Below are 12,396 nucleotides of genomic sequence, written 5' to 3'. Positions count from 1 at the left end.
ACTTATAATCTCAACTGAGGGGCCGTTTTTGCCATTTTCTTCAACTTTTGTACAATGCTTATATACATGTCTGAGGAGCAGCAATAAAAGAATTTATTCTTTTTGCCAAAGCTGAATACATAAGGGCAACGAGAAACTTTTAATTGGGTAGATATTTCACAATGATAGTCAATTGACAATTAGACTGAAGTTGTTGGTATCCTCTTTTGGTCAAGGCTCTCAAGTATCTTAAGCTATGATTGGTTCTTTGTCAAGATTGGCTGTCGACACCACGATTTCATTGAACGCCAATCCCAATCATAATAAGAGGCCACGCACTATTAAATCCACATTTTGGTTGCAAAGCATGATGCCCCCTGATTGACTGATTTTCATCCACGTTCACTGTTAAATTCTTGTTTGCTTGACTTGAGACGCAGTTTCAACTTTAGAAAGTGCAAATCCAGCTTGGCTCTTTGACAGCGCATGCACTCAATTGCTTTTCCACTCACTGGCTCTCTGCTAAAACATGTGCTGGCGTTCAAGCTGTAGAAACATTCGAGCAACGATTAAGATATTGACTTGTTTTATCAACAGAACAAGTGATGAAAGAGCCGAAAGAGATAGAATCGCTCTTAAATTATCTTTTGACTGATCCAACCATCCCAATTCAAGGGTTGGTTACTCGAGAAATCACGGGTTATTTAGACAGCGGACAAAATTAAGCATTTCAACCTACAAAGAAAAAGACACACTACTTAATGTTGTAAACTTAATTATACTTCGTCCTCATCCATTTGATTCCTTCCTCATCATCCAGCAACCAGTATTTGGACACCTAGGAGAACAAACTATCGCATCATACTTTATTTCCTTTACTCTTTTTTAGCATCTGGACACCAGAACAGTAAAACCAAAACCAAAGCCACCCTCTTGGCTACTCCAAATTGATACAATTTGGACAAAAGAAAGCAAGAAGTTGACAAGTTATCCACAAAGACAATAATGGCAATATGTGACTAACACAATTCATAAATGCGTTCCTCCGTCTTATTGAGAAATTACAGCCCAGCAGATCTGCCTCGTTCCACAAGTTCAGTAGTCCATCGTAGCAGAAGAAAGTCTTGATTATACCGCGATTACTGCTTGCTATTCACATTACAGTTTTCGATTAAGCAAGGACATGAGGAGCAAAAGGCCATATTAGATGCCCTCCATCATTTCCATAATTTGCACCACCTATGATCCTCCATTAGCCAAAGTAAACAACACAAGAAAAAAAAAAAAAAAAGAAAACAGTGAAACAATGGTGGACAGAAAACTAAAAGAAACTAGAGAGAGAGAGAGATTTTTGCAGCATGCTATCAGAAATAGTAAAATTCACAACTTTCGACTGACTCCAATACTTAAAGCAATGCAAGTAGCGACCAAAGGAAAAATGTTAAGCCAGCTCCTCAGCTGTCCCTTCTGTTCTACATGTAGCTCTAGAAATATGACAGAGCTTCAGCAATTGGAACGACAACTAAAGCTGACTAACTTCATCACTGGAGCTTCAAGCCAAAAAAAGTTAAATGTAGCCAACAACTCTATATGCTCCACACACCGACTCAAAAACAGTGAACACCCTGGAAAAGCAAAGTTGAAATAGAACTTGCAAAAAAAAAAAAATGTACAAGTAAATTAATAAAAGTTGGAAGGCAAAGATACTTCATTCCATAGCTATTTCTCTCCTTCCTGGATTCCCTATCTGACTGAAACTTGAATTGAGCTATGTTGAATGAATTCACAAATATACAAGGGAAATATATTGCTAGCATGTTACTGGTATTACAAAATATTGCCAAGGTTGTTAATAGCTACATCAGGGAAGAGTGAGACCATGGGCAAAGTAAGAGTAACGCGGGAAGAAAGTTTTTAAACACAAATCTGTACCTTGATAGCAAGAAAAGCAACCTAACTTTATAGACACACAGCTTGGTTGACAATATCTTGATTGATGTAGAATAGGACCTAATCCTCCTGAAGTCAGGTTTGAACTCTTGAATAAAAAGCTTTGTGATTTAAAAGGCAATAGCTGCATGGTATACCTTAACCTAGAACATTGGTAACCAAACTGGTCAACACATGGAATCAGGAGGAATGAACCAGGATATCAGGAAATCCCAATATAAAATCAGCAATAAGCAAGAAACAAGACCCTGGTACGCAGCCAAAAGTCCAGCGGGAACTAATCTTCAAGATTCCCATAATGTGAGGAAAGAAGTCAAAGAAACTGAAACAGTTTTCAGTTGCTGCTAGAGAAGTTTATAAATTATAACAGCAGAGAACTTTAACTCCCTCAAAAACAATGCACTGGACATCGCTGTGAAGGAAGAAAGCCAGCGGGAATCCATATCCATTGAAGCCTATGGTTCTTCCAGGAATAGGCAGGCTGGAAACTGGACTAGAAGATGCAAGAGTTTAAAAGAGCATAGAGCAAGGCTGTACATAGTCCGCTGATGTGCCTACCCTTCTACGTTGATGGAGGTAACGCATAGGAAAGGAAATTTGATACTATTTTCTAATACGCAACCATGCCCCTAGTGCTCCTCTTAGATCACCAGAAACTATTGCTATTGACAAACATAGGAGTATGCTGTCCAAAGCTCAACAGGAGAGGAGTTCTTATGCACTCACCACAATTTTTCCAGTGGTGAACAGTTCAGGACAGAGAAAATGTGCAGAAGAAACAATTCATTGTGTCAACAAATTACTTTGAATTTTAATTGTAATGTATTTCCGTATGAGTTATCACTATAGGGATGGAAATATACGAAACCAAATTGTAGCATAAATTGCAATACGGATGCAAATGGTGCTAATTAAATTCTGCAGGTGATTTAAGTGAAAACATTTGCAGGATGCATCAATACAAGAAAACACATCTCCATTGCACCAAAAATTCAATGTGGCTTAGCAAAGGATTCCCCATTTCAAAATGGGCTATGTTGCAATACAGGACAACAACACAAACAGCATCAAGTCCTCTTAGCTCAAGTTAAAGGTCAGAAATTTTCCTCCTGCAATTGCAGTCACATTGATTAAATAACATTTACCTTTCAAGATGAAAGGGTATGCAGTGAAGCTTGCATTTCTTTTTCTTTTCTTTTTTTTTAAAAAAAGGCTGATAATATAGCTGATAACCAATCATTTCAAACTGCTATCCAAAGTTCATCAAAAACACATGGAGTAACAAATGAGTCAAAGCAATATATGAGACAGGGGTGGTTAATTCTCATATGTGAAAACCCACAAGAACAAAAAGGTACATATGTTACAGATAACAGGGCATCAAAAAAAACCCACAAGCGGATGCTTGTAAGAGAAACAGACCAATCTAATAAGCAGAAACGGGAAACGGATTGCAGAAACTTCTTCAAGTTAATCAACAATTATCTATGTGACCACAAGCTCTAAGCGTGCTGGATTTGTGAGTGTATATAAAATTTGCGATTCCAAACATCAGATGCAACTTAAAGAGAAGACTAAAAACCCAAAAGAAGTAATACTACTAAAATCATTGACAAGCTTCATAAAATATCATATCATCTACCAAAAGAAAAAATGATCGATAAACTTCATAACATAGCATCTACCATGAGAAATTAATAACCAACTTTCAGATACACATCAGGTCAGCTCCAGTCTCTTCTACAATAAAGCATAAACTCTCGCACCGCCACCGCCCATCGCTTTACTATGAACTGCCCACCGGCCTCGTACTCGCCAATAATAGGTTGCATCACTGATTATTTCATTTACTTGTTCAAGCAAGATTTGGAGGTTCAAGTTACCAACGTCGCGCATCTGGTGTAGTGGTATCATAGTACCCTCCCACGGTACTGACCGGGGTTCGATTCCCCGGATGCGCATTGCCTTTCTTTAAGGATACAAGATGCAGGGAAAATGCAATTTTGGTTGATTTTAGTCCCAAAACAAACATGGCTCCTAATGTTTCAAATTTGAAATTGACTAATTTTTTTTCATTTCTTATGCGTGTAGTATTGTAACACTTACCTAAAATTTTAAAAAATAATAATAATACTAAGGATTAATTACTCACACAACTACACTTGTGTAACTTAAAAAAAAAAGAAACAAAAATTATTAAACATAAAAAGATATTCATCCAACATCCTAAATTTAATTTCAGTCTTGACCTCTATTCTCTCTCTCTCTCCCTTCCTTTAAAAGAAAATGTAAGACCAAAATTTCTGACAAAGGTCACACAACCCCATCCCAGTGAAAATTGAAAACAAAAAATCACCCAATGATCCTCCTATATGTGCTTCAAGCTGGAAATATTAGGGAACAAATTTGCTTTGGCGCAAACTTTGAAGATTAGAATAGCTCTTGCTTGTCATCTTTGGATAGTTTCCCCTTTCCGTTTGTCTTTCATGTTTTTAAACACTTCAAAACCTCTTCACGATGTCCATACGAAATAACACCTGGCTCTTTCCAAGATTGAAACTTCTAGAATCTCAAGAGCAACAAGAAAATTTGTTGTCAACGTATTTCACAGTAAAAACGTTTTCAATATCTCAACTGCTGTTCTGAAGACCGGAAGTTGCGAGCAATGCAAAGAAGGACGTCTTTTTTTTTTTTTTCCGGAGACGATAATAATTGTATAACCTATTCTATCCCAAACTATAAAGAAGGGGAAACCTAAAAAAACTTGTGTTAGAGACTAGCAAGTACACAGACCTTACTAGACCAAAAAATTGCTTTGGCACCACCCTTGAATTTTTTTGTGCTGCTGATGAAATTTGAACCCCCACCTACAGCCCAAGGGTGGCCATTGAGCCAGCTCAGTGGTTGCAAAGAAGGATGTCAATGTAGGCTAAATATTGCCTCGGTTGACAACCTGTCAAATCTCATGACGAAAACACTAATGCATCATTCATTATATGGAGCAGCAGTGCGATCAACAAGAGCATAAAGAAAGCTTTAAAGAACACAAATCTGTGTCACATGACCAACAATGTAATATCATGCTTTCAGCATAAAGCATCGGTTACTGAGGTACTATGTAATCAATAAATGAAGGCACTTAATAATTCTGTGCCATGATTTTCCCAAAATTGATGAGAGGAGCTGTGGCAAATTCACGAGATCACTTCCTCGTTTAAATAGATCTTACTCCTTTTAGTAGCCCTTGAGTGTGTTGACAGATATAATAACGACTCTCTCTCCCTTCCTGTGTGTGTTGTCCAGAGGTTCTACATTCAGCAAACGGATCACATCACTTTCACTCTGTCAAAAACTTTCTAGCCACAACCTAACTATGATGATTGTAGAATTTTCTTGTAATCCTGGAATGTCCCGCCGAAAGGTGAGACCCTGCCTTCAGATACAACCCAAAGCTGCTCGACGCTTCCAGAAATTAGGTGCTCATCATGGCTCACCTAAAGCAGTAATAGCAACCAGCAAATTTTAAATTACAGAAATATTTGTGCTTTTAATTATTTCCTACTTTCAAACACAAGTATTCATGTGGAGTTCCACGTACCATCAGAACGCCACCTTGGAATAGAACAAGGCCTTGAATTAAAGCTTCAACAGCATCCAGATCCTAAATTATCAGAACAAATGAACAAAAAATTTTAAGTTCCAGAAGAAAGGTATAAACTAGTCAAAAACCCCCTTTTTATAGAAGAATAAGACATTGAAAGAAAGAATAATGACAGGGACATAGTTGAAAATACCAGGAAAAAGAATTAACCATCTACAGCGTGGCTGTACTTTGTAGAACTTAGGTACCATGTATTTATTTAAAGAAGCACCAAACAAAGATTACAACTCAAAACTTTGAAAGTAATCAGAACCGGAAGAAGTATGACAAACTGGATTTTCAAGCATCACAAATCTCAATTCCAGAGAAGTGATATGGTCCTTGAACAAGATTGTATAACTGGTAAATCTTTGATTAAAGCAGGAAAAAATTAAACTATCATTTACAGTATGTAATTTATCTGTAGTCACTTAAGTACCACATATTTCACTAAAGCAGCGCCAAACAAAGAGTACAAATCAAACTTAGAAAGTATCAGAACTGAACAGAATATCAAAAGTAGATGCTCAAGCATCCTAAATCTCAAGTCCAGAAAAGTGATGTGGTTCTTAAAAAATTGTATCACAGGTAAATCTTTGATTGCAAGGACAAAGCAGCAAAAGCATAGACATTTCACATACTTCATTCAGTATATACCAAGAACACCAAGAAAGTAGAGAACTTATGATTTCCAACCCAATGAGCCAGCGCACTTAGCAAATCTCCCATTGTTTCATAAGACACAATCCATGTCTCTTAATTGCCATGTAAAACATTAATACCCCTTCACAATGTCACAGCCCAAATACCAATCATATGCATACAACTAAGTCAACAACTGGGTCATCTATGGGCCAACTTGTTTAGATGTATGTTGATAATTAATATCCCCAAGGGTACTGAAAATATTTTCTCCAGCTTCCCTAACCACCCAGTGCCTGATGGAAAGAAGGCACTGCTAGGGAAGCAAGGGCCAAATATAAATTGCCAAATTTGTTTACAAATCATAAAAATCACCTGTAATTCTAGGTTGAAATCCCAAATCAATACATTCTGCACTGATTGCATGTAACAACTTGTTTTCAATTACTCCTATTTGATTAGTAAACTAAAAGAATGGTGAACCACATGACCATACAACCATACAATTTGAAATGAAAGATGCATCAAAAGATTTACAAGTTACTGATACAGAATATAGATTTAAAATGCAATAAATAACTTACAAGATGGTTAGACGGCTCATCTAGTAGTAAGATATGAGGTTTTTTGAAAGTAATCTTGGAAAACGCAACTCTGCTTTTCTGACCACCTGAGTTCACATGATTCATGCAATTAAATGGATTTCTAGAGAGACCTCCAAGTCATAATGTCTCTGGACAACTGCTAAAAAATGCTTTGTTGATGCAATACTCAAGAATGTATCTGATGGTTTAACGACCAGAATGAAAATTGATATACGCCTAGCCTTTTTTTCCCATTTTTTTCAACTCATTTTAAACTGAGAAGAGAAGCATACCGGACAAAGTATACATTGGCTGAAGAGCAAGATTTCCAGTTATACCAAAAGAACCCAAGTGTGCTCGCAGCTTCTGTTCTGGCACGCCCTGAGATACACAAAAAGACCATGTCAGACATCCTACCTGTGCACATTATTTAACATCTTTCTATATAACTAAGGGTCCCATGGATACCATTCACAAGGCAAAGGAATATAATACCTAAAACATAGTAAAACTTACAGGGAAGCAGCGCATCATGTAGAGAAGAGGATTTGATGAAAGGTCTAGACCATCAACGTGATGCTGACTGAAGACGGCAATCCGAACCTACAGGGTATAGAGTAAAATTATCATACCCATCATATCAATTCACAATAGAAGAGACCAAAAATACCAAAATAGATCCACATATCACATATTAGATTCACATATTAAAATATCTTGAAGAGAGATATTTTCATGTCCCAAATGAAGATGCTAGGCAACATAATTCCACCAAATATGGAAGTAAATGGATGAATTAGTATGTGCCAAGTAAAACAATAAAGACCACTTAGCAATTTTTAATAGGCTACATGCAGTAGCTGAAGCAGGGAAGGATATGTTAAACTGAAAAAGCAATAACCATGAAAGCCTGAGAAAACAGGACCTTAGTATTCAAAATCTCTATATCCCACTGGATTGACTGGTGTAAGATTTAAGCAGGAGAAAAAATATAAAGGTGAATGACCTGCACAACATAATACACAAAACAATAACAGATACCTTGGCTGAACGGAAAACAGTCCCCGAGGTAGGTTGAAGCTCACCCGCAATCAATTTAAGTATGGTCGATTTTCCAATGCCATTTGGACCGACCACTGTCAGATAAATTAGTACACCCAGATTAGAAACCAACTGAAAAATGCAAAATAGTGCATAGAGCATACAAAGGCTGATCTTGTTCAAAAATCTAAAGTAATTCCACACCCACAGACCCCTACCAGGAAACAGAGAGAGAAGGGGGATTTTCCCCTTTTTTTTGGTTAAAGAAAATGTAGATTCTATGTTGTTGCATTACAATTACATAGGTACTAAACTTCCTTCAACACAAACTCAATTCATGTTACTGCACTTCAGAATAAATATAACAGGATCTGATAACGCATAGGAGAAGATGGAAGATGATAACTTTCAAAACATAATATGAAGTTGGAAATTATCATTATTCAGAAAGGTCTTACTAGCTATGCGGCTATCCAGATCTATTCCAAAATTCAAATTCTTGAACAGTAATGAGCCACCAGGATATCCAAATGATGCATCACTGCAACCATGACAAATTGTCAATCCACATATGTAAGAAAAGATACTAGACGACACCTAAAAAATTTTTGAGAATGTTGGATGCCAACCTGAAACTTATAATCGGTGGGCCAGGTCTATCATCAGGAGAAGGGAACTCAAACTTGTAGCTGCATTTTTTTTTAAAAAGATAATTAGCTCAGCAGTCAAAGAAACTTAAGCCGAGTTTCCAGGTTAAAATATAAAGAGAATAAATGAATGAAAACATACTCAGGGTCATTGATGACTTCATCTACATGTGCCATCCTTTCTAGTGCCTGGTAAATTCAGGAACAAGATAGAAGGTTGGAGATCAATTCTCAACCAGAAACGTGAAATCAAATAAGCTTGAAGTGTAAGACAGAAATAAACTCCTCTCAACCTCAAGAAAATCAAATTTTCACCTTTTTGGGAAGGGGCAACTTTTTAGGTAACAGGTGGAAATATGGGATACTTGAAATTAATGCAGCCAAAAACGGAGAACCAAAATTTTGAGGTAGAGGTAGAAATATCAAATTTGTTATACTTTACCAAGCAAGGTGCAGCTAAAGATAGAGAAAAAATTTTTATCTTATGAAAATCCTCAAAATCAAACAGGTTTTGACAGTTCCCCCAAACAAGAAGGACAAAGACAACAAATGGAGAAAAACTAAAATATAAAAAGAAGAAGAAAGAACACATCATAAAAAAAGAAATTTTCAGCATCCATCGAAAAACATTGAAGTTATACAAAAGACAAAAAGTACCTTGATCCTCGACTGAACAAGAGATGCACGCTTCGCATTATAGCGGAATTTGTCAATGAAGGTCTGCCAATATACAATGCAAATCCATTATTGTCCAAATGATGTGTGACTGCAACAGTAGACCAACAAAAAGGGAGGGGGAGACATATACCTGCATATGAGCCCTTGAACGTTCATTTGACTCAAATGCTTTCTGTTGATTCTTAAGCTGTTCCTCTCGCGTTCTTTCAAATGTATCATAATCCCCTCTGTATGTAGTTAGTTGTTGCCCTTGCAAATGGATAATATCTGTGACAACCTGAAACGAGGAAAGGTAAAAATATGATAGTACAAATATGGCAAAGAAAAACAACCCATACACATGCACAATAATATTATTCTATTGAAACAGTACAAAGGAGGAAAGCTTACAGTATTCAAGAACTCTCTAGCATGAGAGACAACAATAAATGTCTTCGGCCATTTCACCAAGTACAATTCCAGCCACAGGACAGCATGAAGGTCAAGATGATTCTGCCACAAAGGAATAAAGTAAGAATCTGTTCAAGATCTGTATGCTTTCAGAATGGCAAAATTACTAAAAACCTACGGTGGGTTCATCAAGTAGCAATATGTCAGGCTCAATAAATAATGCACGTGCAAGAGCTATTCTCATCCTCCATCCTCCAGAAAATCTTTTCGTAGCTCTCTTTTGCATTTCTGAAGAAAAACTGAGACCCTGAATGAAAGATGTGCCCAAGTTACAAATTTCACTAATAATGAAGAGGCCCAACCAGATTCTACATTCAAATTAACATAAAAGTTCAAGAACTAACAGCAAGAATAGATGCTGCACGCGATTCTGCGGCATCAGCATCAATCAATTCAAGACGTTTGTATATCTCTTCTAGCCTTTGTGCAATGGCATTTTTATCCACTCCACTATCTAACTTCTCATCAGTCTTACCATCTTCACCTTCTATGTCGACTTGTCTCTACCAAACAAAAAGATCAGATAAAGAATTAACACTGGCAGCAAATTAATGCATTTCAAACCAAAAAGAGGGAAAAAGTAAAAAACAAACACAAATGTTCCACCTGTAATTCAAGGAGATGAGCTTCTTCCTCCAAAAGCTGGGTTCTTTCAATATCAGTGTTCAGAACACATTGCAAAACTGATGTATCATCGCCAACCACTTCTTGTTCCACATGCAGTATCTGACAGTTATTTGGAATGCCATCAATGGCATGCATAGCCATGTAGCGCAGGAAAGTAGTTTTCCCTGTACCATTCCTTCCAACAAGGCCTGTTTTCATGCAAAAGTATCTGACTTTGCGGTGACCAATCACATAAGAGAAAGAACTTCACTTTTTTTTTCGCAATCATAATATTCCTATAACCTAATATATTCTATTCTTTTGGAGTCATTATGATCACTATCTAAACTCTGCAGCTAAGCTTGATCCAATACAGATGAATCATTGAGGTAACACAAAACTGAAACAGGCGTTTAGACACTTCCTAGCTACTTGCAACTGCCATTTAACCATTCAGTCATGTTAAAGATATCCCTTATGAAAGAGCGCATAGCAGCCATGATCAAGACATGATTCCGTTCACACTGTGTCCAGCACTAATAAGAGGACACAAGTGTAATTCTGAAAATTAATAAACTAGACAAGGTTAAGATGAATCCAACTCACCATAGTGCCTTCCATAAGAAAGTGTTACTGAACCATCAACAATTAGATCGCGTCCACCGACTGATACAGTGAAGTTCTCCATGTGGATATCCTTGACAGCTGCTCCATCACCCTGGTCATGATTGACACATACAACTGGCATTCCCTCTTTTACTGCTTCCATTTCTTTTAAGTGCATTTGGTATTGTGCCTACAAAGACCAGAAAAGCAACCAGTAGGAACAATAAAGGCCCTCTGAAGGAACATGAAGAATGAAAATCTTTGCTGTTTCCGCCTGGTTTATCAAGGTTTATGATCTAACTGAGAGAAAGTGTTCGTAAAGGTCATCTAGCAAAATGATCTACATGATTAGTGGAAAACACAATGCCATAACTTAAGGCCCAACTAGTTGGACAATCTCCATAAACAGATATAAATCAATTTCTTTTCAGGTTAAACTAGTTCAACCACTGCACACACTGAAAATCATGCTATAATTTCAAATGCAAGTGAACAAGGTGTTACAAATACAAATTCTAGTAGGGTAATTTACCCTCTGATCAAACAAATACACTCCCTGGTCCGTTGTTACACATTACCTCTCTCTGGCGTTCTTCTTTCCTCTTTCTCCTTTCAAGCTTCATCTTGTCACGTTCAGTCAGCAAAGGACCATCGACAGGCTCAGGCTTCTTTTTTGGAGCTTCCTCTTCATCCATTCCATCAAACATCCTTAATGGTGCTGTAAGACTTCTCACAGTTGGTTTTGCCTTGACCAACCCATGCTTCCCAAATTTCTCTGATAGTTTGCTACAAGCCTGTGATTGAATTGCCAAAAATTATTGCCATTTTCACACCAACAGGACTATTTAGCAGAGCCCTCCCCCATTTCAGTTTTTTGTTTGTCAAAAAGATTATAAGCTTACCATTTAATTTCTTTTTAGCTGCTTAAAAACTATTGAGATAAATAGCATTCCACTGCTTTTTTTTTTTTTTTTGGTTTGGTAGTATTATCCAGATTAGAATTACCCAACACCAAATTGAGGAGTGAAATTGATAAAATACGAGAGTGGCTATTAACTATCACTTCAATACCTGAATTTCAGCTATTTTTGACAAAAATAGTGCGATGTTCCAAAAAACTATCATTCTAAAATGAACAAAAATAGCTGAAATGAATATTCAGTTTCAGGATAATTATCAACCTAATAATCACTAAGTCTAGCTGAAAAATATACTAAAGAAGCAGGCATTTTTCAGTCTAATTAAGCAAAATTCTTTTGATATCAAAGGTATGAAGTAGAATACCAAACGGCATTCAGAGAAGTCGGGAACCCAGCCAGAGTCGACGAGGAGTTCGCCGAGGGCTTCGAAAACGCCTTCGCCATCGGCGCCGAAATCGAAGTCTTCGTCAGCGAGGACGTTTATTACATAGTCGACGATTGGTTGATCGACGTCGTGAGCTCTTCTGCCCAAAACTTCGTGTACAACTGAGCTCGCCACTTCCGTCATCTTCTTCTTCTCTCCCCCTTCCTCCCTCCTCCCTACTCAAATCAGACAATTTGCAAATGCGAGCGGCTGGACTACTTGTGTGCAT

The 12,396-nt window shown here is 37.2% G+C and overlaps 1 protein-coding gene and 1 non-coding gene across 2 annotated transcripts; one reads left to right on the top strand and one right to left on the bottom strand.

Annotated features, from left to right (window-relative positions):
* The first annotated feature begins 3,819 nt into the window (after window positions 1-3,819).
* On the top strand, window positions 3,820-3,890 carry TRNAG-CCC. The gene has a single exon. It is a non-coding gene; the product is annotated as a tRNA-Gly (tRNA).
* A 1,005-nt stretch (window positions 3,891-4,895) lies between these two features.
* LOC113779789 (ABC transporter F family member 3) lies at window positions 4,896-12,352 on the bottom strand. Its single transcript, XM_027325507.1, has 18 exons — window positions 12,108-12,352; window positions 11,402-11,617; window positions 10,824-11,013; window positions 10,218-10,426; window positions 9,956-10,114; window positions 9,730-9,858; window positions 9,552-9,653; window positions 9,292-9,438; window positions 9,141-9,203; window positions 8,626-8,672; window positions 8,466-8,525; window positions 8,295-8,377; window positions 7,837-7,931; window positions 7,312-7,398; window positions 7,089-7,176; window positions 6,796-6,881; window positions 5,528-5,590; window positions 4,896-5,423 (listed from the first exon to the last, which is right to left on the bottom strand). The coding sequence occupies exons 1-18, from the start codon at window positions 12,309-12,311 to the stop codon at window positions 5,301-5,303; spliced, it is 2,151 nt and encodes a 716-aa protein (XP_027181308.1). The 5' UTR covers window positions 12,312-12,352; the 3' UTR covers window positions 4,896-5,300.
* Between the last annotated feature and the right edge of the window lie 44 nt (window positions 12,353-12,396).

This window comes from Coffea eugenioides, chromosome 8 (genome assembly GCF_003713205.1).
Source record: "Coffea eugenioides isolate CCC68of chromosome 8, Ceug_1.0, whole genome shotgun sequence".
In the NCBI taxonomy this organism is placed as follows: Eukaryota; Viridiplantae; Streptophyta; class Magnoliopsida; order Gentianales; family Rubiaceae; genus Coffea; species Coffea eugenioides.
Note: the sequence above shows the minus strand (reverse complement) of the source record. Positions and strands in the feature narration are given on the sequence as shown.